The 21793-nt window shown below is 42.4% G+C and overlaps 1 protein-coding gene across 1 annotated transcript in view; it reads left to right on the top strand.

Annotated features, from left to right (window-relative positions):
* The window catches only part of FAM3B (FAM3 metabolism regulating signaling molecule B), a 269994-nt gene that overhangs the window by 73555 nt on the left and 174646 nt on the right, over positions 1–21793 (top strand). The window contains exon 2 of the mRNA XM_078656815.1: positions 20822–20965. Within this exon, the coding sequence (XP_078512941.1) occupies positions 20822–20965 (144 nt within the window). The remainder of the gene's footprint in view (positions 1–20821; positions 20966–21793) is intronic.

Genomic DNA, 21793 nt, shown 5'->3' with positions numbered 1-21793 from the left:
ATACAACTTTTCACAGAAAGGCAAGTTACTAAAAATAGTGAATGCTAGTTCCAAAACAAATGACCTACTACGTACAGCTTTTATCTGTATCACGCCCTTGAACCTCACTGAAGCTATATTTAGAAATGTAATTGATAAAAGTAGCGAACTGGTTACTGTAAACAGTGCTTACTCTATGGAGAGAGTTTACTTTGTACTACACTGTTTGTAAACAGAGAAAATGTCATGAGCAATACACCACAGAATGTAAAAAAGTATCTACTCGGAACAGTGTACACTATATGCAGCAGTTGTCAAATAAAACACTATTTGCTAAAAATTACCAAGATCTGAAGCTAAACATCATACTAACTGCACCGTTCATGCTGTGGTAAAAACTTTAAAAACAGCTCATCTTCTCAAGCAAAACAAGCAAATATACACAGGTTGTTACCTGGTGCACAGTCTCTTCTCAATCTATATCTATACTAATATAATAAAGAGAGAGCCCAAACCTTTGAGGCGGGTAATCTCAGGAACCACAGCACCAATCACAACACCCAATACAGCGTTGGAAAGGGCAGTTGCAGCAGAAGGACATAGGCTATGCAGACACCCACCATATACATTTAAAAGGTAAAAGAACCGTGCCAGCAAAGTAGTCCCTTGTGGGCGTGTCTGCGTTGTGCTGTGGGCGTGTGCTGGGGGCGTGACAAACGCTGGGGGCGTGTGGTACGTTCTGCCCTTCATGCCATGTCTCATATTGTGTGCTGTGGGCGTGTGCTGGGGGTGTGTGCGGGGCGCGGGATTACGGAAAAAAAGCAAGCCTTGTGCCCAATATTTCATTGTTTTTTCTTCCCAGGTTCTGTACATTCCAGCTCCGGGTGTCCACCCTGCTCCCTTTAAATACCCCTGCACCCCATAATCATAACTCACCCTTACTCCTTAAAATATCCCAACACCCTTAAACACTTAACCCATCTTAACCCTATAAATATACCCTGTACCCCAAAACCCAAACCTATCCCTCAACCCTAAAAATACCCCTGTACCCCAAAACCCAAACCTAGCCCTGAACCCTACAGATACCCCTGTACCTCAAAACCCAAACCTACCCCATACCCTTAAAATATCCCTGTACCTCAAAACCCAAACCTAGCCCTGAACCCTAAAAATACCCCTGTACCCCAAACCCCAAACCTACCCCTGAACCCTAAAATACCCCTGTACCCCAAAACCCAAACCTACCCCTGAATCCTAAAAATACCCCTGTACCCCAAAACCCAAACCTAGCCCTAACCATAAAATAACCCTGTACCCCAAAACCCAAACCTACCCCTGAACCCTAAAATACCCCTGTACCCAAAACCCAAACCTAGCCCTGAACCCTAAAAATACCCCTGTACCCCAAAACCCAAACCTAGCCCTGAACCCTTAAAATACCCCTGTACCCTAAAACCCAAACCTACCCCTGAACCCTAAAAATACCCCTATACCCCAAAACCCAAACCTAGCCCTGAACACTAAAAAAACCCTGTACCCCAAAACCCATTCCTATCCCTAAACCCTAAAACTACCCCTGTACCCCATAACCCAAAACTATATCTGAACCCTTAAAATACCCAAACACCCCAAAACATATACCTCAGTACCCCAAAACATATACCCCTATACCCATAAGTACCTTAACCAAACATAAAAAAAAAACATGCTTTTACCATTCATGCATTTACAACGAATTTCGTTGTAAATGTATGCGTGGTAAAAGCATATAAAATGTAATGCCATGTGTTAGAATGGCATTGCGGAGTCATGGTACTTTCGTAATGAAAGTATGCGGAGTGATGGTATGCGTAAAGAAAGTTGCAGAATATGGGTGTTTACCCTCCCCCGGTAAGTACATTGGTGGCACGGCGGCCCACATCTCCAGCAACATGCTCATATTTTTTCACCACCGATTTGAAAAATGCACAGGTCTCTCTCATTGATGGCCAGCACCGACATACACTTTTAGACACACCTCCCACCACAAGTTCTAGAATTGCGAACTTTAGAGCTGGGGAGCTACGTTCGAATCTCGGCATCAGATCAACATCCTGTGATTCCAGGCAAATCGCTTTGTCTCCCCGTGCCTACCACAAATGAATGTGTTCTTCTGTAATGTAAATTGTGCTCATGCCATGTTGTCGAGTTCACGCTATATAATATTGCAAGGAAAAATAAATTAGGGAAACTCGAGTTCACACACTACTGAACGCGCACTCTTAAGGCATCAGCAGTGCACTGTGAATCGGAGCGTTTCACAGGCCTGTCACAGATAAGAAATGCTATCAAAACGAAATCCTACAAAACAATATACTACTGGCCGGCAGCAATTCATACCCGGACAACGTCGGGACGGGCTGCTATTATGTATAAATTGTCATGCTGACATGATTCTGTCAATAACTCAAGGCTGCTTACAAAAGTTAGTATCAACTTTGTAGAATTGTATTCCTGTTTAAAAAAAATCTGCAGTGCCGAAAATTTGTGTGGAAAATAATGAACACAAGTCAGCTGTTACCTGCACACAGAGTTACTCTTGAATACAAAGATATATAACCTCTTTAACCCCTTCGACGCTCATGACGAGCTGGGCTCGTCATGAGGTAGCCTCCTCGCACGCTCATGACGAGCCCAGCTCGTCATGAAACATGGGAATGAGTAAATCCCAGCGTACAGGCGGAATTCCGCCCGCACTAAAGAGGTTAATAACTCCACACACACACACCTATGTTGCATTAGAAGCACATATGTTTTGTAAACACTTACATACATTAACTGTACCCAGGCTGTTCGAAATTAGGTAGACAAGTAATGTGGTTCTTACCCGACACTATGTAAACTATAAAACAAACTAGCACACTCACTTGATGATGTAACAGTGATGTCATCAATGATGTCATTTGAGATGTCATCAGTGATGTCATAGAACTTGTCATGAGTGATGTCATATGTGAGGTCATAAGCAGTGCATGGCGAGGGCGCAAGTTGTAGTTAGTTCTGCCAAATATAACTGGTGAATTTCTGTGGTTTTATTAGTTCAAAACTTTAATGTTGACACTGAAAAATTCACCTTACTAAAACGTTACCTTAACCTTTGTTTTTTCAGTGAATGTATAAATCATACATACATGCATACACACACCTACCTCTGAGGCTGTACAGGTGCTAGACAGCTGTGGGAATTATCTTAACAGAGCTCTCATGTTTCCCAGATTCAGGCATGACTAGCTGACACAGTCAATATGTTTCCGTCTTTGTGTTCTGGGATTTGTAGTCCTTTTTATGCCATTATTAAGACAAACACAGAAAAGGTGATGATAGGAATGCTTGCAATAAGTCTGACCACTGGCTTTCTCTCTGGTAGCCTTCCAACCCATCTTTCTATTGCACACTGTGCCACTTCAGATAAGATCCAACCATATGAAATCAGTCTTAGTCCTACTCCAATAGTAACAGCCAGCCCAAACTGCCACTCCAGGTCCTCCCTGAACAATGGCTTGGAATGCTACCCCAATCATTTGCAAGGTCTGTGCAGAGAAAAAGTCAGAAAAAGAATGCCCCGGGGATATATTCAAAGGTACAGTACAATGGTGAAAGTCTCTGAGATGCATGTAATGAGTTATTATGAGTATGTGTAGAAACCCATTCATATTGACAGGAATAATGAAACACTTCAGAGATGGTTCATTATTTCTGTTTGCCAACCTACTTGAAGGAGATAGGTGGTTGATTTGAAACTGATGGTATTAAAGTAAGACACATTGCTTCCAGAACTATAATCTCAGGGAATCCATGCAGGCATACCATTTCTTTGTGAAAATGTCCATCAGGTTCAGTTGCTTTTGGCAGTTCATAAGCAGAATTACATTTCCTAGTTTGGTAGGGCAGTTTCTGATGAATCAGAGCATTCTTTAAATCATCCTGTGATTTTAGAAGACCGATGATTTTATCAATGGAAATAATGCAATCAAGGATCCTTAAGAGTGGGCAGCAAACTTTTTTATCTATAGTCTTGCATATTCCTGAATGTCCCGCAAAGCCACATTATGACACCCTTTGATGATCTCCACCTGCATACTCTAATCCAGCACAAACAGTAGATAACAGATTTGTAACTTATTTTGGTATTTCTGGGTGTTTTACAAACCAGGCCCAACAGTTCATCATTTGAATGGTGCTGGTCCTGAGTTAGAGCAAGTGTGACTTTGTTTTGAGGTTGGTGATGGAGTACCAAGATGGTAGGGAGCGGTTGCAGTTCTATCCTTTCATCTGATTCTTGTCTTGTGAAGGAATATGCTATCCCGTTCCTATGACTACTTAGAGTAAAAGAAAAGTAAAGACCACTTGGCATGTTCCATATTGATGCATTTCGTGGATGTAATTTTGTGTTCTTCTGTCCACACTATGAAAGGATCATTGGAATCTCCTAAATAGTGTCTCCAAAGCATACAAGTGTCTTTGCTGTATAGTAACTACTGAACATAAAAGATGCAGTTCAGTTCTGATTCTGACAGCATTCGAGAATAACAGGCTACAGGATGCTTGGCTTCTTTATCTGGATGTCAATGGGATAAGAGTACGCTAAGAGTGACTAAGGATACATCTGTTTCAACAAACAACGTCCGGGTTCATTCTGAATGTCTCAAAACTGGTGCAGTTGTGAAAACTTGGGGAATAAAGTGAACCCTTGATTCTGAAATAATCTCCAATAAAAAGGGAGCCCCACTTCAAGGGAAGATTTGTAAGAGGTAGCACAGTCTGAGAATTCTTTTTTATAGAATGTTTGTGAATCCCAGGAATTGTTACACTGATTTGGCTTATGTTGGGGACCATTCCTGTACCGCTCTGATCTTTTCAGGATCCATTTGAACTTACTTATCTGATATTATAAAACTCGAAAAAGGTCATTTCAAAATGACACTTTTCAAGTTTAATGTATATGGAATTATTCTGCTTATGACAAAGATCCAGTTTCATATGTATTCAATGCTGTTCTAAAGGTTTGAAGATATATAATCAGAAAGTTATCCCAAATATCCAAAATATGTTGAATCTATCTATGCAGCTTAAAGATGGATATTGTGATGGTACATTTACCTAGATTTAAGAATAATAAATCAATGCTTACCTAGATATACTTCCCTTCATAATATTTTTAGGTCTTGCCTATTCCATTCCGCAAGGAATGAATATGCGAGTCTAATGCAGCTAAACCACTACATAAACCCAAGGCTCACAAAAGGCTCTCCAAAAGCGGATTTTCAACAGTTCACGAGAATCACGTGACCACAAGCTCCTCGTGCACGAGCTCACATTCCATCATCAAAGGCAGCGCAGCCTCCCTCACACAAGCTTCTCCCAGCAGGCAGCCCACTCCCCTCCCTCTCCAGCGCCTGCCTTCTCTCTGCCCACGCATCGCAACTTGTTTAAATTTCAGCTCCTTGAGATTTTTCGCCTTAAAGTGCTTTGGGTCCAAACTACCCACTCACCCTCTTTGTCATTCACATTACTTGTGGGCTAGTCTTTTATTTAATACACAGACTTGCTCTTCACTTCACCTTTCACGGCCGCAGGCCGTGACTTGCATTTCTACTCTCCTCAGCCCATGTAGACACCACACCATGACTCGCATTCTTGAAGGCAATCTCTGCCCCCCTGGTGTTTCTGGCTTTTCTCGAGAGCTTCTAAGGAAATCACTTCATCTCAATGTGCTTGTTCATCTATGTGCACTGAATTGTGGCTTCATTCATACTAGTCATGCCTTACTCCCCAGTTACGAGAGTAATTCACCCAAACTTTACTCATTCAGCCGTTATCCCGTAACAGCAGTCAACCTGTGTCTGGCCTCCATTAGGCTTCCAATCTTTCGGCCAGTGTCCCTCATCAGCAAATTAACTGTGCCGAGCCCCCATTATCCTCTCCCCGCCCTTGACAAGCTTACTTCTTCAAGGGTCGGTGTTGCCTTATCACGTGGGGTTTATAAATGAGCCTCGCCGCATTAAGAACCAATCCAGAAATACTACATTTCTTTAAAAATGTATAAATAAATCAAAACAAAACATAACCCTTTATAATGCCGATAGCTCATATCGTCATCTCCTATTTCCTTCTGACTATTTTCCAGCGTGGACGCGCCTGAGCCGCATAGGGAGCAGCAGCCTTTGATGTGCCGGCCGGCCATGCAGTGAATAATTAGGGGAGGAGAAATGCCATCTGTTGCTTTGCACTCGGCCTCAGGCCGGCATTTCTCCTCCCCTAATTATTCACTGCATGGCCGGCCGGCACATCAAAGGCTGCTGCACCCCATGCTATGTCGTCAGTTTCCTCTGCCTTTAACTGTGCTAGCAAAGATGTCAGCATACGGCCTCTGAGGCTGGCTGCTTCACCCCGTTGGGTTCCCCAGAAGTATCAGACTGTCTCACAAGTGACTGACTCTGTCCCAGCCTTATTCTGCCCATGTCACTCACTCTGCCCGAATATTACCAGCCCTTCAGGAGCACCAAATTGTCTCACGAGTTACCGACTCTGTCCCAGCCCTACCAGCCCTTTAGAAACACCCTCTTGCCCAAGTCACTGACTCTGCCCCAATATTACCGGCTCATTTGAAGAATCCAGCTGTCTCACGAATGATCAACTCTGTCCCAGCCCTATCGGCCCTTCAGAAGCATCGCGCTTTGTTTACTTTTCAACAGCCGGCAGAACAATAATTAGCTACGCGCTGCTAATGTAATCTTTCGCAAATCAATCAGGCTGACAGTTTACTTCCATATGAGACATCAATTCCACCGTAGATGCATTGTTTTGATCTTTTCACAAATGAATATTGCTTTAGTATTTTATACCAACACTTCCTTACTTTTCTTGTAATCTTTAAACTCTTTTGTAAACACTTTCACGTTGTCTCTGCTCCTTCGCACTCAGTTTATTTTTAAAGTATGCAGATTACAACAGCGGATAAAATAAACAGTTCTCTATAATTCAAGCTGTTTGCACATTCTAGTCATCTTGCGCGCATTAGAGGCTATTAATTTTGTAACACAGCTTTCTTCAATTGTATTAATATCTGTAACACGACTTTCTCCAGTTCTAAAATGTTGTGACTGACTAAAATAAATCTATTTACTTTAACTTCCAGAAGATATTCTCCTCCACAATGCCAGAGCTTCCCCCGCCCCCCCTCCACGCAATGCCAGAGCTTTTCACTCCAAAACATCACACTAAGCTTGCCCGCATTGGCCCCTCCGCCCTCAGCAGACAGACAGCAATAAAAGATCCAAAGATAGTGCTTATGTGTTTGGGCTGGCGAGGGATTTCACAAACAGACTCTCTCTTTTCCACCACGGACTCATATGTTGTTACTAAAAGGAAATGTAATGTTTTCGTTCTTCCTTCCACTCCTTTGTCCCTAGTGAACTTCTCCTGTCTTTGCGCCTACTGCCTTCCCTATGAGTATTTAATTAAATGGTGCTGTTATTGTGCTAGGGTGTGAGTGTCCCCCCCAACCGAGCCTAGCTGGCACTAGTCTGTCTACCAATGACATCAGGCAGACGCTTGACTGTGCTAGCAAAGATATCAGCATACGCCTCTGAGGCTGGCTGCTTCACCCCGTTGGGTTCCCCAGAAGTAGCAGACTGTCTCACAAGTGACTGAGTCTGTCCCAGCCTTATTCTGCCCATGTCACTCACTCTGCTCGAATATTACAAGCCCTTCAGGAGCACCAAATTGTCCACAAGTTACCGACTCTGTCCCAGCCATACCAGCCCTTTAGAAACACCCTCTCGCCCAAGTCACTGACTCTGCCCCAATATTACCGGCTCATTTGAAGAATCAAGCTGTCTCACGAATGACCAACTCTGTCCCAGCCCTATCGGCCCTTCAGAAGCACACTGTTTACCAAGTTAATGAATCTGCCCCAATATTTCTGGCCCTTCATCCACCCGCCAACTCCACCATCCAACTCCACCATCCAACTCCACCATCCAACTCCACCATCCAACTCCACCCTCCAAATCCAACTCCACCCTCCAAATCCAACTCCACCCTCCAACTACAACTCCGCCCTCCAACTACAACTCCACCCTCCAAATCCAAATACACCCTCCAACTCCACCCTCCAAATCCAAATCCACCTTCCAACTGAACCCTACAACTCCACCGCCTCATTCTCTAACTCCTTGTTCTCTTCTCTTCTCCTGTGCTGATCTGCTGCTCTCTTCCACCCGCCTCCTTCTTTAACTCCCTGGTCTGTTCTCCCATGCTGATCTGCAGCGCTCTTCCACCCGCCCCCTTCTCCAACTCCCTTTTCTCCTCTCCCGTGCTGATCTGCTGTTCCCTTCCACCGCCTCCTTCTCTAACTCCCTGTTCTCTTCTACCGGGGTGATCTGCAGCTCTCTTCCACCCGCCTCCTTCTTTAACTCCCTGTTCTCTTCTGCTGTGCTGATCTGCTGCTCTCTTCCACATACATCCTTCTCTAACCGCTCACACACACACACACACACATACAACCACACACACAGCCACACAAACACACACAATCACACCACATACACAATCTCACACCCAACCACACACCCAAACCCACACACAACCAAACACACAACCACACATACAACCACACACAACCACAACCACACACCCAACCACACACCCAACAACCACACACACAACCACACATACAACCACACACAACCACACACCCAACCACACACAACCGCACACACACAACCACACACAATCTCACACACAACCACACACAACCACACACACAACCACACACACAACCACACACACTCAACCACACCACACACAATCTCACACACAACCACACACACACACAACCACACCCAACCACACACCCAACCACACACACAATCACACACACAACCACACACACAACTACACACACAACTACACACACAACGACACACACAACGACACACACAACTACACACACACAACCCCACACACACAACCCCAAACACCCCCACACACACACAACCCCACCACCATACACGCATACAACCACTCACACATACAACCACTCACACATACAACCACTCACACATACAACCACTCACACAACTACAAACACAACCACACACACACAAACACACACATCTGTCAACCTCACTCTATCAATCTATTCCCCTCACTCTATCTATCTATTGCCCTCACTCTATCTCTCTATCGCCCTCACTCTCTATCTATCAATCTATCTATCTATCGCCCTCACTCTATCTATCGCCCTCACTCTATCTATCGCACTAACTCTATTCATCGCCCTCACTCTATCGCCCTCGCTCTATCTATCGCCCTCACTGTCTATCTATCTATCACCCTCACTCTGTCTATCTATCTATCGCCCTCACTCTGTCTATCTATCTATCGCCGTCACTCTGTCGATCTATCTATCGCCCTCTATCTATCTATCGCACCACCACAGCATCACTCAGGGGCACCACAGCATCACTCAGGGGCACCACAACATCACTCAGGGGCACCACAACATCACTCAGGGTCACCACAACATCACTGAACGCCACAGCATCACTCGTCGCCACCACAACATCCCTCCGCGCCACCACAGCATCAATCAGTTCAACCATTCAACAACAACTAGTTCAAATATGTTCTCTCAATGTTTAAAGCTTTATTACAAATGTCACAAAAAGACGTTAATATTTCACTTCTGTTCTTGGATTTTCGTCACAATAAAATACACTGAACATAATCTTCACAAAAGGTATTTACAAAAGTTTAAGCTATTGCCATTATAAATTACAATAAATGTTATTTAATTACTAATTATTAAAAAAAATTAAAAGCCATTGTTATTTGTAATATCAATACATCTAAGTCACGTAAATACAAAACATGTTGCATTACAAATGCTATGTGTCACATTTGCAAAAGTTAAAAGTATTGGCATTGTAAATGACAAAGCTATTAATTTCGCTATTTTCAAAACCAACACATAAATATAAAATGTGTCATCTACAAGACCAATAGCTCAAACTTTCCTAATGTGAGACCTATTGCATTGCAAATGCTTGTTGAAGTTGATATTCTGTCTATGGTATGTTTGTAACACATTATTTAGCACTCTTTATTCTGTTAGGGTACCTTCAAGTTAATGAATGAAATATAAGCCTTTAACAAAGAAGTTCCTAAACTCTACAGAAACTGTGCGAGACTGTATGTCCGTTCTCTGAAACCATAATCAATGGCTGTATTTCCTAGCACATATCTCTAGAAACAAGGGGTCTGCCAGTAATGCTGTGGATTGCCCCTGCTGCACTCTTGGTCTTAATCCTAATCTTTAAAGTTGGCTTTATTTGAGTATCTATGAAGCATCCACACACCACTATCCCCTAACGCAGTAATTCTCCTAGGACCCCTGGTGGTAGCGGAATGCCCTTTCGGGTTTGCGGGTTTCAGGATGAGTCATCAGTTTTTCTGTATCGCCAGACAGTTTCACGCAAAGTGGTCTCCTTTGCCAATTTGTTGTTGGAGCCCACAATGTAATTTGTTTTATTTATTGATTTATTTATATACACAACTCCGTTTGGCCGCATTCCGGTGTTTTCTGCCCCTCCACCCTGCCACTCCCCCGCCTTGCCCAACCGCCTGCAGCACTCCCTCGAGGAGCCGCTACTGGGTTCCGGTCAGCATGAAATCCTGGAGCCAACAGGACTGCCCACTTCAGACCGCCCTCAGAAGAAGAAGGTGGCTCCATGGCCGCTTTGAGCTATGCAAGTACATGCAACAAAGAGTATGTGGCTATATCTGATATATGAGTACTGTATTGGGCAGATAGTTGCTCCTGGGCATGCAAGGCTACACATAGACATTTGAGGATGTGTCTGTGTAGAGACATCACTGTTGTAGGGCACGTGTGACTGCTTTTGACATAGAATGGTAGTATATCAGTGCTTCTGCTCTACGAAAATGGGTCGATCAGTGAGAGTGGAATCAGAAACTCTGCCAAAGGCACTCACTTGGTCTTTTCATAATAAGACATTTATCTAGTAAACATAATTAATATTGCATTAGTAATGTGACTAGCAAAAACCGTACCAATGATCAGTATAATAGTGTGGCACATTAATTGCCTTTAGAAACAACGTGCCAATCAAATTAAAAGAGCATAATCAAATAGCCAAGTCATTAGCTTGAACATCTAAGTGCTCTGCACAAGAATATCAAAGTGTGCTCCATCAAAAACTGTGTCCATTAAATAAGCATAAGTGAGCTTATGCTCTAAAATGTGCCCATGCTAAGTGTTCCTGTACAGATGAGAAAAGTGAGGTACCTGCCAATAAATCCAAGTGTTCTAAAAGTGTTTTGCACAATACGAACAATTCATGTATAGAACCTAAAAGTATTTGGGACCCCTTTTAAAGCATAACATTCTTCTGTCAACACTGGAAGAGGAATCAAGGTGTTACACAAAAATAAAAATAAAACATCTCCTGCTTTATGCCCGGGCACTTGCATCTTTATAATATAAATACATCACCATTTTCTGTGTGAGCATTATATTCATGCAAATTTTCCTCCATAAGTAAAATAACAACTTCAAAATATTCGGCATTAATTCATCTCTTTGCATAATATTTTCTACACAAGCATCAGGCTGGAAACAAGTATTGCATAAATATAGACGGCGGTATGCTGTCTGCGACTCCCGCTCTGGGAATCTTCTAATGTGAGCATTTATTTTAAAACTATTTTAACTGTTTGTATTAATACTTTCTTTTTGAGGATTTTAAGATCCCCCCCACCCCTCTACCTTACTTCCCTGGTCCGCCGCGGCAGTATGCCGATTTATGAAGCTGGTCCTTTCCGCTCATTTCCTGGTACGTTGTCTGTCTTCTGGTGGAGGTCAGCGCTCTAGTGTTTTATGGCCCAGCCTATTTAGGAGCATGCTGGGCCAGACTCACGCAGCGGGCACACCTCTAGCACGCCGAAGGCGCGCCTGCCCGCCCCTACCTGTGCCTTGCGCCAGAACCCCATGTCTTTTTTCATGGGACACAATGAATCCTTTAGCCTATTGTAAAAATCAGCTCCTTGACTTGCGATGGCATAGAAGGTTTGAATGCCATACTGCAAAACTGGGAGCTGACTCATCTGACCAGGTCTTTAATTGCCCTACCTGTAACTTAGGTTTGTCCAACGCCTGCCCATGACCCCCTCCCCACTAATAACCCTTTGGAGAACTCCTTCTCTGGATATTTAATAAATTCCAGATCCTTGATTAAAAATAAAGTTGAATTCTGTGATTTTGTCTCTTCCCGAAGGCCAGACTGGGTTTTCATTACGGAGATCTGGGCCTAGGATTGTTGCGGCCATGACCTGGTTGATGCAATCCCACATGGATACGCTCTATCACGATTTGATAGAAGTTGGGGGTGGGTTAGACATTCTGTACATGAACTCCTACATCTGTTTTATTGAGCTGCTAACCAACCCCACTTTACCCCTATCAACCAATATTTTTTAACAAAAATTACATCACAGACTCTCATAGAAACCCTGGCATGCTGTGGCTACAACAATTGGTAAAATCTACTAACTATGAGGCGGGACATACACTGGATAGCATCTACTCTTATGATCTCCGACTCACAGTGATGGAGCCTCTTCACCTCTCTTGGTAAGATCATTTTGCCGTTCCTTTTTCCTTTGCGCTTCCACTACTACTCAACACTCTGAATAAGGGGAATAATAAAGCACTTACAGTCTTATCAATAAGGAATCTCTTATCAGTGCTCTTAGTAATCATCATTGGACCAGTCATAATGACGCCAATTTGGCATCTGCAGAATATTCTAACTGACTGATGACAGATATTGAATACCTTGCTCCCCTCAACGAACATTATGTAGGCAGAAATACGCCCACTGCCTCCTGGTGTTCAGAGAAGTTGAGAAAGTTAAGGTAAACCTGTCCCACCAAGAGAGGATTTGGCAGCAACATCTTGACCCGATTGAAAGATATAATCACAAAAAGAAGCCATTGCAATACAAAATAGCAATCAAAGAAGAAAAATCATAATTTTATTCTCGAAAGACAGAATCGCTTAAATCCTTGAGGGAACTATTTAATGTGATTAACTCTCTCTCTACTCCTCCTGTTCCACCATACAATGACAGATCACAGGATTTCTGTAACAAGATGGCCAAATATTTTCACTTAATTTTATAAATGTATTCTTCCCTGGACAATCTCAACTTAAAGCTCGCTAACAATGCTCATATAACTATCTCTGAATTTTATAACCCTCCTAAATCAGATGAGAGGGAAGTCACATTGTCGGTTTTTCCTCCCCTGTCTCATGAGCAAACGATCTTTTAGGGGGAATTACATCCGAGTCCCTTTTGAATCCTATGTAATTAGGAAGGGAGATGATTGTCCCTCACCTAACGTCCACGCTTAATCTGGTTATCTCATCAGGGCTTTTTCCTCTTAACTGGAAAACAGCGGTGGTTAATCCTTTCCTAAAGAAAACCAACCTGGGTCCTTTTGAACCTAAAAATTATCGTCCCAATTCACTTTCACCAGTCCCTGCCAAAATGCTGGAGAAGCACTTAAATACCCAACTAAGCACATACCTGGAACAACATCGCCTACTTAATGGCTCCCAATATGGCTTAAGAAGTGACCACAGCTCTGAGATGGCCCTAACATCTGCAGTAAACAACATACGTACCCAAGTAGATGCTGGGCATACTTCTATGTTAATACATTTTGGACAGATCTGAGGCTTTTGATATCATCTCGCCTGCAAGTCTGATTAACCGTCTTCAAGGAATTGGTGTATCAGGCTCTGCTCTGGAGCTTTAGTCCTCATTTCTCTCATATTGGTCACAAAAAGTAAAGATTGAGCAATTTTATTCTGACTCCATTACCACCTTCTGTGGAGTTCCACAAGGTTCCTCATTGATTCCCGCTTTATTTAACATTAATGTCGCTCCGTTGGCAAAGGTAATCAGATCTTTCGGGCTCGAGGCTCTTTCTTATGCTGATGACGCACAAATAATTGTGTCCATCACAAACAGCATTGAAGCATGCATAGCCAATTTTAAAAGCTGCATGTGGGCCGTGGCTGATTGGATGATAAACAACTATTTACGACTCAATGGGGATAAAACTGAGGTCCTGGTTTTTGGCAGCAAACAATCTATATGGTCACACTCCTGGTGGCCTGAAATACTTGGACCTTGGAACTTGCCACTGTCCCGTAAAGAATCTGGGTGTTATAGTCGACTTTCTTTCGACCCCCGGGTCAACAGAACTGTTTCGACCTGTTTTGGGGTCATCGGGATTTTGAGGTCGATTTTTTTCATGTCTTTCTCTCTTTGGCCATTGCCCTGATCTTGCCCAGGCTAGATTATTGTAATGCCCTCTATCTGGATATTAACAAGAGATCCATTCATAAACTGCAACTTGTACAGAATGCAGCAGCAAGACTCATGATGGATCTTCCTAAACTCCACTCGGTCTCTGCGGCAATTTGCAAATTACATTGGCTTCCTCTTGGAAAGAGAATTCTGTTCAAGGCCCAATGTATTGTCCATAGGGCTCTTCATAGTTCTGGTCATGAAGGGATCAAAAGACTCTTTCAGAGGTACGTCCCCACCAAACAGCTGCAGTCTGCCAATAAAAATTGGCTGGTAGTCCCCAGGTTTAGGAGGGCTAGGTGGGGGGAGGAGAGCCTTTGCCTTTGCCGCCTCTTAAGCTCTGGAACAATCTTCCTCTAACAATCTCTTGTCAAAAGTCCCATCTACACTTTTGTTCATCTTTAAAAACATGGCTCTTCGCACTTTAATATCTGAAGCTCCATCTCTATTATTCATGACTGCTTGCTCTATCCCTAGTGCCTTGATGCCTTTGGCAATGTTTGCGCTCTATAAGATTATCATTCAGTCATTCATAAATATAATAACGTTAGAAAATGTACACTTGTGCAAAAACACTCTGCAGACTTCTGTCCTTGTAATTTAACATCTTTTAGCTAGGGAAAGATACAACAGAGTAGAGAAAGAAACACATGTACATGTATTTGTTGTGCATGTTTTAAAAGCCTACTGTGTTAACAACTACAAATAATGTCATTTTTATTTTGTGAATTAGAATTCTCAAGTACTCGGGCAGACTTTTTGAATTGAAGTTAACTTAATACCCTCTGAGTTCCAAAACCTTTTAGAAGTGCTCAGAAAATCAGTGCATAGGTCTGCTGTGCACTAGTTTAACACAATCCAGCTACTTCGCCTAAAACATGGGGTTTCCAACCAGCAGTGCTAGGGGGCGTAAGAATGTTTTTTTATTGTGATCTGTATTATCTATTCTGTTCTTCTGTAGTGTTAAAGGGTACCACCTTCAAAGAAATTCCTATGGACTAAACATTCATATTTGTGATTTATGAAGTGACTTACTGACTGTAATTCTATAACTGCTTTCTGTACAACAGCCTAATAAATATTTCTGAAAATACATTGTAACAATTTTGTTATATTTCTTCGGAGCCTAACTCATTAATCATCTCTCTGCCTTAGGGCCAATTAGATTTCGGCAGACAGTTACTTCGTCACAGTGGTGCCGGATATCCTGTCAGCCGAAATATGAATTCCACATGATATTATAGGATTTAAATATCGGTGGATGGGATACCAGACCCTTAGGCTTATCTGCTGAACCAAATTCATGAAGGGAGAGTCAAGGAATCTTCAGGGAATCCTGGCTAAGATTTGAAAGAAGGAGTATTCACGTCTATTGAACAGTCATAGGAAACAACAACGGCATCAGGCGCTAATATTCCCCAGAGCACCTCCTCAGTGACGAGACCTGGAGAAAGAATTTGACGTCAAAGATACATTTTCCTGGAACCGTAGCAACCTTTTGCTCGGTGTCTGTGCCATCAGCCTTCCCTACTGTGATATGTGATTTCGAAACCCTAAAGAAACATCACACCTGAAGAAACACCACCTGATAGCTCTGCTGCAAGCCAATTGGAGATATCATTCAGTTAAGCTCTCCTCAGCTCATCTTAGTGGGTCTTTTAGTGAAACTCACAGAATGAACCAAATTATAAGCCATTGAATGGGCAGTTTACTTAAAATGTAGAAGGCACTAGACCCTGGCACGTAGTGTGAAATCTAGGAATGGGCTTGTCAAACCACAGAACAAAGAAATTGAGACATTAACTATTCATTTGCATACATACAATTAATTTAATTCAGGCTATTTGCCTATTTGGTGATCGGTCAAAAGACCTGACTGGATTGTACTATGCGGTGAATGAATGAGTCCAGCCTTGGTGTTGCTCCCAGGACACATGCCAGTCGGATAGGAACTGAATACCATCTCAGCTATGGAGGAAGTGGGAAATTAGTTCAAGATACCTAGGGAGACTATCATATAGGAAATACTGCTGGCAGGGTTTTCTCTGGGTTTGCCTCTTTCCATACAAATCTAAGGAATTTTATTTAACATACCAGACAACTCGAACTCCATTGAACTTTAAATTTGAGATTTAATTTTTGCAGACCTGACTAGTAAAGGGTGAAGATCGATCATGTTGAAGTATTTTATGATGCATGTTGGGTCATTGTTATTAAGTTTCTTCATGTTGTGTCACTTTTATTAAGTTTCTGAGGTTTCATTTTTGTGTTTCTAGGGAATTGCATGGCTCCGATGGGATTAGGGGTACCTCTACGAGTAAGCGGATGACACTCACTCAATATCAAAACACTATTCACACCCACCATCAGTACATTGCAAAATTCCAACTGTGGACGAAGAACATTTTTGGCAGCTTACTCTCTTGAAAACAGCGAGTACCTTTTTATCACAGAAATGAATGTGACCCAACGATAAACTGATTAACTTAAAGAAAGTGGCTTTGCTTTGTCACGCGCAACACACATGTTCACTGGGTTTTACAGGCTATCGCTTATACCACACATGAACAGAATCACCAAAGCAGACAGTTTCAATGTGTGCTGTGTATGCATATTCATTAGGATACCGTATGCACCCATTTCAGTCGACTTCCTGCCTCGTGGTCTTGCCGCAGGGCTCATGCCCAATCTTTATCACCGGTACTCGCCCAGTCCATCTGACTCACCCTTGTTTAGATGGTTTATTTCCACTGAAGCTATTCAGACTTAATACACTGATTTAGGCATACATAGATGTTAATCTGAAGACTGTCATGGTTGAGATATGGTTTGGAACAGCAGATGGCTGACATATGCACAGGGTTTACCAAGAAACACCCAAGGGTTTAGACAGATTAAAATAGAAACATTCTGGGAAAGGTGTAGCCAGTGCATTGAACAAAATGTTTCATGTAGCAATTAAATAAGGTAGGATTCTGTACTGAGGAAGAGGTGTGGTCTATTGAAAACTTCAGAATTGAAAGTCTGATTTTCAAAAATCTTCCGCCCTCTTACACCAAATTGTATGGTAAAGGGATAATTCCTTTAGGGCCCTAAGCCAGAAAATATTCTCTGCACGTCGGTGAACTGAGGACAGAATACAGATTGGGATGGGTGCTAGTCCTCCTCCTGACTTGCTCCGAGCCTCCCACAACTTGACAGTCAACCAAGATGGGATAACCTTATTTCTTTTAGACACTGCTCCATTTTTGATTGTCGACAGTTACATGGGCATCATATATTAACCGGTGCTACCAGGTGAATCGCTAGTTTCATCGCCAATTCCCCTTCTGAAAAGATTCAGCGGTGAGACCTTGTTTGCAGCTGTACCATTTGGAGGTGTTTGCTTGTTCACTGACAGGTTGTGAAGTGACATGATGCTCAAGGTCATCATGCTGACGTCACACCACCGTGGGGAGGTTGGAAGATGTACAGATGGGATGTCCCCCAACTATGTCCCATTCCCCCCACCCGGGTAACACACCCAATTCCCAGAATATATCCTGAGCCCACATGGCAGAAGTATTATCTTCTCAAAAAAATGGTCATACAATTATTATTGCTGGTACTTTTCTCATGCAGAATTCACTTACAAGACTGGAAAATGCAACAAATTCCCTGTCAGGAACTATAGACCAGTTCTTTTCATTTGACTCAAATCAGTTTCTGAATTAGGACTACTTGGTGGAGGACCAGTTAAAACAGGGTACTCAGAAGCAAATTGTTTGCTCATGTTTGCAAATCAGCTTTTTTGAAGGAATTAGTTCCTTTGTGTGTGTGTGAACTACATTTGTATTGCTGGTCTTTAGTCTTCTCCCTGAACTTTATCAATTTTGCGTGTGTAAATGTGATGTTGCTATTCCAACTCTTTCTCTACCCACACACAATGCAAGCTGGTGTAAGTCATTCATACTCTCCATGCGTTTAGCACCCCCGGTACAAGTTATGCACAGTTAGGCATGCTCGTTTTGCAACTATTTTAAGCCTGGCAACAGCTAACAGTGGGGCAGTGGCTCAGCCCACTTTACCCATTGGCTCCCTTCACTTTGAGTGACTGACAATGTCTGTGCACATTTTTCCCATCCTCCTAAAAATAATTCCTTTTCCTTCAGTTGCAAAGTTGGCTCAAAGTGTTCGTTTTAATTGTTATACATTTTTGTACATCAACTTTCAATACCAGCTGCCTGTTTTGCTTGCACTTCTTTTTAATTTTTTTTATATATTTCTGCCTGTGATTACAAGAGTCTCATCCGGGACGACCCCCTTTCTCAAGCCTATAAGGTACAACCTTTCTATCAGTTATTCTGTGAACTTACCCATGCTATCACAGTGAAGCGTCACCGACTTCTTACTATAGGGTTTTGCCGGTGAAGCTTATGTATGATGAGTAGGAAGAGAAGTTTCGAAGTAATGGTGAATACCAGTAAATAATCGAGTTGTTAATTCCTCGTCTCCCTTCCTCTTCTTACTCAAGTGCAAAAATACCAAAGCAGATTCTGAGATGCTGGGACACCCTTACATGAACACACAGACACAACACTTTTACACAACACTTTTATGCTCTGCCGGTCTTTTACTTTCATGCTACTAGTTCAATCTGCTGAGGTTCTGAATTCAAGATCCTTGAGCCGACAAGCATGTAGGAGAAGACAAGTCCCATTTGAAACAATCCTTGTAGAACTTCCCCCTCCTGTTGGTATATTCCATTGTGCCAGTTTCAGCTGTTCTACTCAACTCACAAAGCCTATGGAACCAGTCTCATGCCCAGTTTCTATCTAACTCGCTGGATGGGTGCAAGTTATCCCATTGATGTTGCTGTCTGTTAGTGACACCACTTGCTATTGTCATGAGAGTATCCTCTTTGGAACCCACAGTCACCAAAGTATATGGTGATCTTGCCACTTGGGAACCATGAACACATTTGCTCACATTCCCGCTTCATAAAGTAGAGCCCTTCAGGTACGAAGGACATGTCCTTCACATGTACACTCCGAAGTGGGATCTGTGAACGCCATCCACCTGTAGTAAGTTTCAGGTCACACATTTCCCTGCTCCTGGACTGTAACCATAGCGTGACTGTGGCCAACACAATGCATTCACTGCACCAGTGAGGTTTGTTGCAAACTTGTTGCACCCTGTACCTCAAGGAGGGGATGGAGACAGGGCAAAATCACACCACTCTCCTGTATTGGTCATTGGTATAACCATACATAAGTTCAGTAGTATTGTTTTATACGTGTGTCTAAAGCAAATTGTCACTCTGGTCGTATCTGCCCGAATCGGCAGACATTAGAGCCCGCGCTAGCCATGAGAGAGTGATCACCAATTATTATGGTGCAATCTGGTTAGGAACAATTGTTTTCTCAACTGGCAATTCCCCGATGGTTGAAGGATCTTTTTTGGGATGCACCTTTAGGAGTGCTACTATTGTTATTTTATGTATTGCAGTTGGTTTAAGCGTTGTCTGTTACCAAGCTTGTTCTCTTGTACAGTCAAATTCATGTATGGGTTCTGAACTTGTAGTAATGTATCAATTGCCAACAGAGGGTTATCCCTTGTATGTATCCTTTGCACACTGATCTTCACTATTTTCACGAGCCACTTGCACCGCGTCATTTTCTTTAGAGCACCTATTCTGATATCCATGCTTATAAGACAGTAAAGAAATCAAAGTATTTATCATACAAATTATTGTGTATGATACTTTCCTTTTTGAAGAAATCGCCAAGGGTGCGTAGACTGTAAGCTTTCTCAGAAGGAGCCTTTTGCTTGGACTATTAATGCATTGCCAAGGTTCCTAGTGTCACAGGGCGACCCCTTATCTGTCTTTGGTTTCATATGTAAAGGCCTGCTAACAGAAGTAACTTGTAGCAAAAAAAACAAATTATCTTTCAGGACAACAATAGACATTGGACCTGTGCCCCGATCTGAATATTGCTATCTATGGCAAGCAATAATCTTGGGGCTATGGGTCCGGATAATTGTAAATAATAATAATTGGTGTTATGCTCCTATTTTTATGGTATTGTGTGGGGTATCTCAGTAAATGTTGCAGTTTTCATATTTGTGTATGCGGTACAACAAACTTTGTTACTCCTATCCGTTGTTTGGATCTAATACTGGCCCACATTGGGTGTGCACCATATTGACTAAGTTATTACTTTATTGAGTAAAACTGTAAACATTAGTTTATATGTTGTCATAATTTACTCAGTATTGTGTCAGGTAACCCCGTGCACTGTATAATTTGTAGAGTACAGTATTTGTTGAAACAGTATACATTTAGGTCTGTTATTTGCACCCCGCTGTACTGCATATGGATTAAACATTACTTTTTGTCATTTTGTGATTTACAGATTTCTTTAAAGCAGTTGGTCTGCTTATCGCCTCCAGCTGTGCTTGGTACTTGGGCTACCTGTTTGCTGAGGTGCTTCCCGAGAATTCAGTCGAGATGGCCATGAACAACCTACAGAACATCGCAGAAAAACCTGTCGTACGAGGTGAGGAACCCTATCCGCCATCTCTGTAGCTGCACTCAAGCAACCGTCTTTCCACACAATCTAAAATGGCTTCTTAGCGCTCTTTGGATACCGTAGTTGTGCAGTTTCATGTACAAAACAGATTCCAGATGCTGGTCCAGAGAACCCGAAACTATGGACCTACCACAGCACAAAGCATGCTGGGTAGCAGTCCTCTTCTGCTGTTGCCACTGGGGGCCACAGGTAGGAGCAAGAGTGTTCCTGAGACATCTCAAGGATGCCTGGGGCCCTGGGCAAGATATGTGTTGGGGACCCATGGATGGAACAACTTTAAACTTATTACCCCCTTTCAGCCATTGTGATGCCTAACAATACTGACTTTATATATGTTCATAAACCTGTATAAACAAAAACAGCCAAAGACACAAGCTGGCGGGTGTCTGCCAGTCATATAGTACCAACAGAAAGCATGAACAAGCCTTGATAGAGCAATTTGTTGGAGTTTGGATATTGATATATTTTTTTTAATTTTCTTTTACTTGCAACAACATTTTATGTAGAATTTGTCGTCTAACCAGCTTGCTATTCCCATGATAGGAATAACATGCTAAGGCTGATTTGTTAGGAGTTAAATGGATTAGCACATAATATTAAAGACATATGCACCTAGAGCTTGTAATTGTAGTTTTAGTTGACAAATATTTGTAACCACAAACATAAGTTATAACACCCTTCACTGCTGGTGTTCTTGCTGCTGCATTGAAAATCAAAGAGCTGCTCTGAGGGTTTTCATTATTCAATTCTCACTTTTTTCCGACTTTGAAAAGCTTTGAGTGTATCAAGGCACTT

Source organism: Lissotriton helveticus, chromosome 8, assembly GCF_964261635.1.
Source record: "Lissotriton helveticus chromosome 8, aLisHel1.1, whole genome shotgun sequence".
NCBI lineage: Eukaryota > Metazoa > Chordata > Amphibia > Caudata > Salamandridae > Lissotriton > Lissotriton helveticus.
The sequence above is the reverse complement of the archived record's forward strand: the minus strand, read 5'-3'. Positions and strand labels throughout refer to the sequence as shown.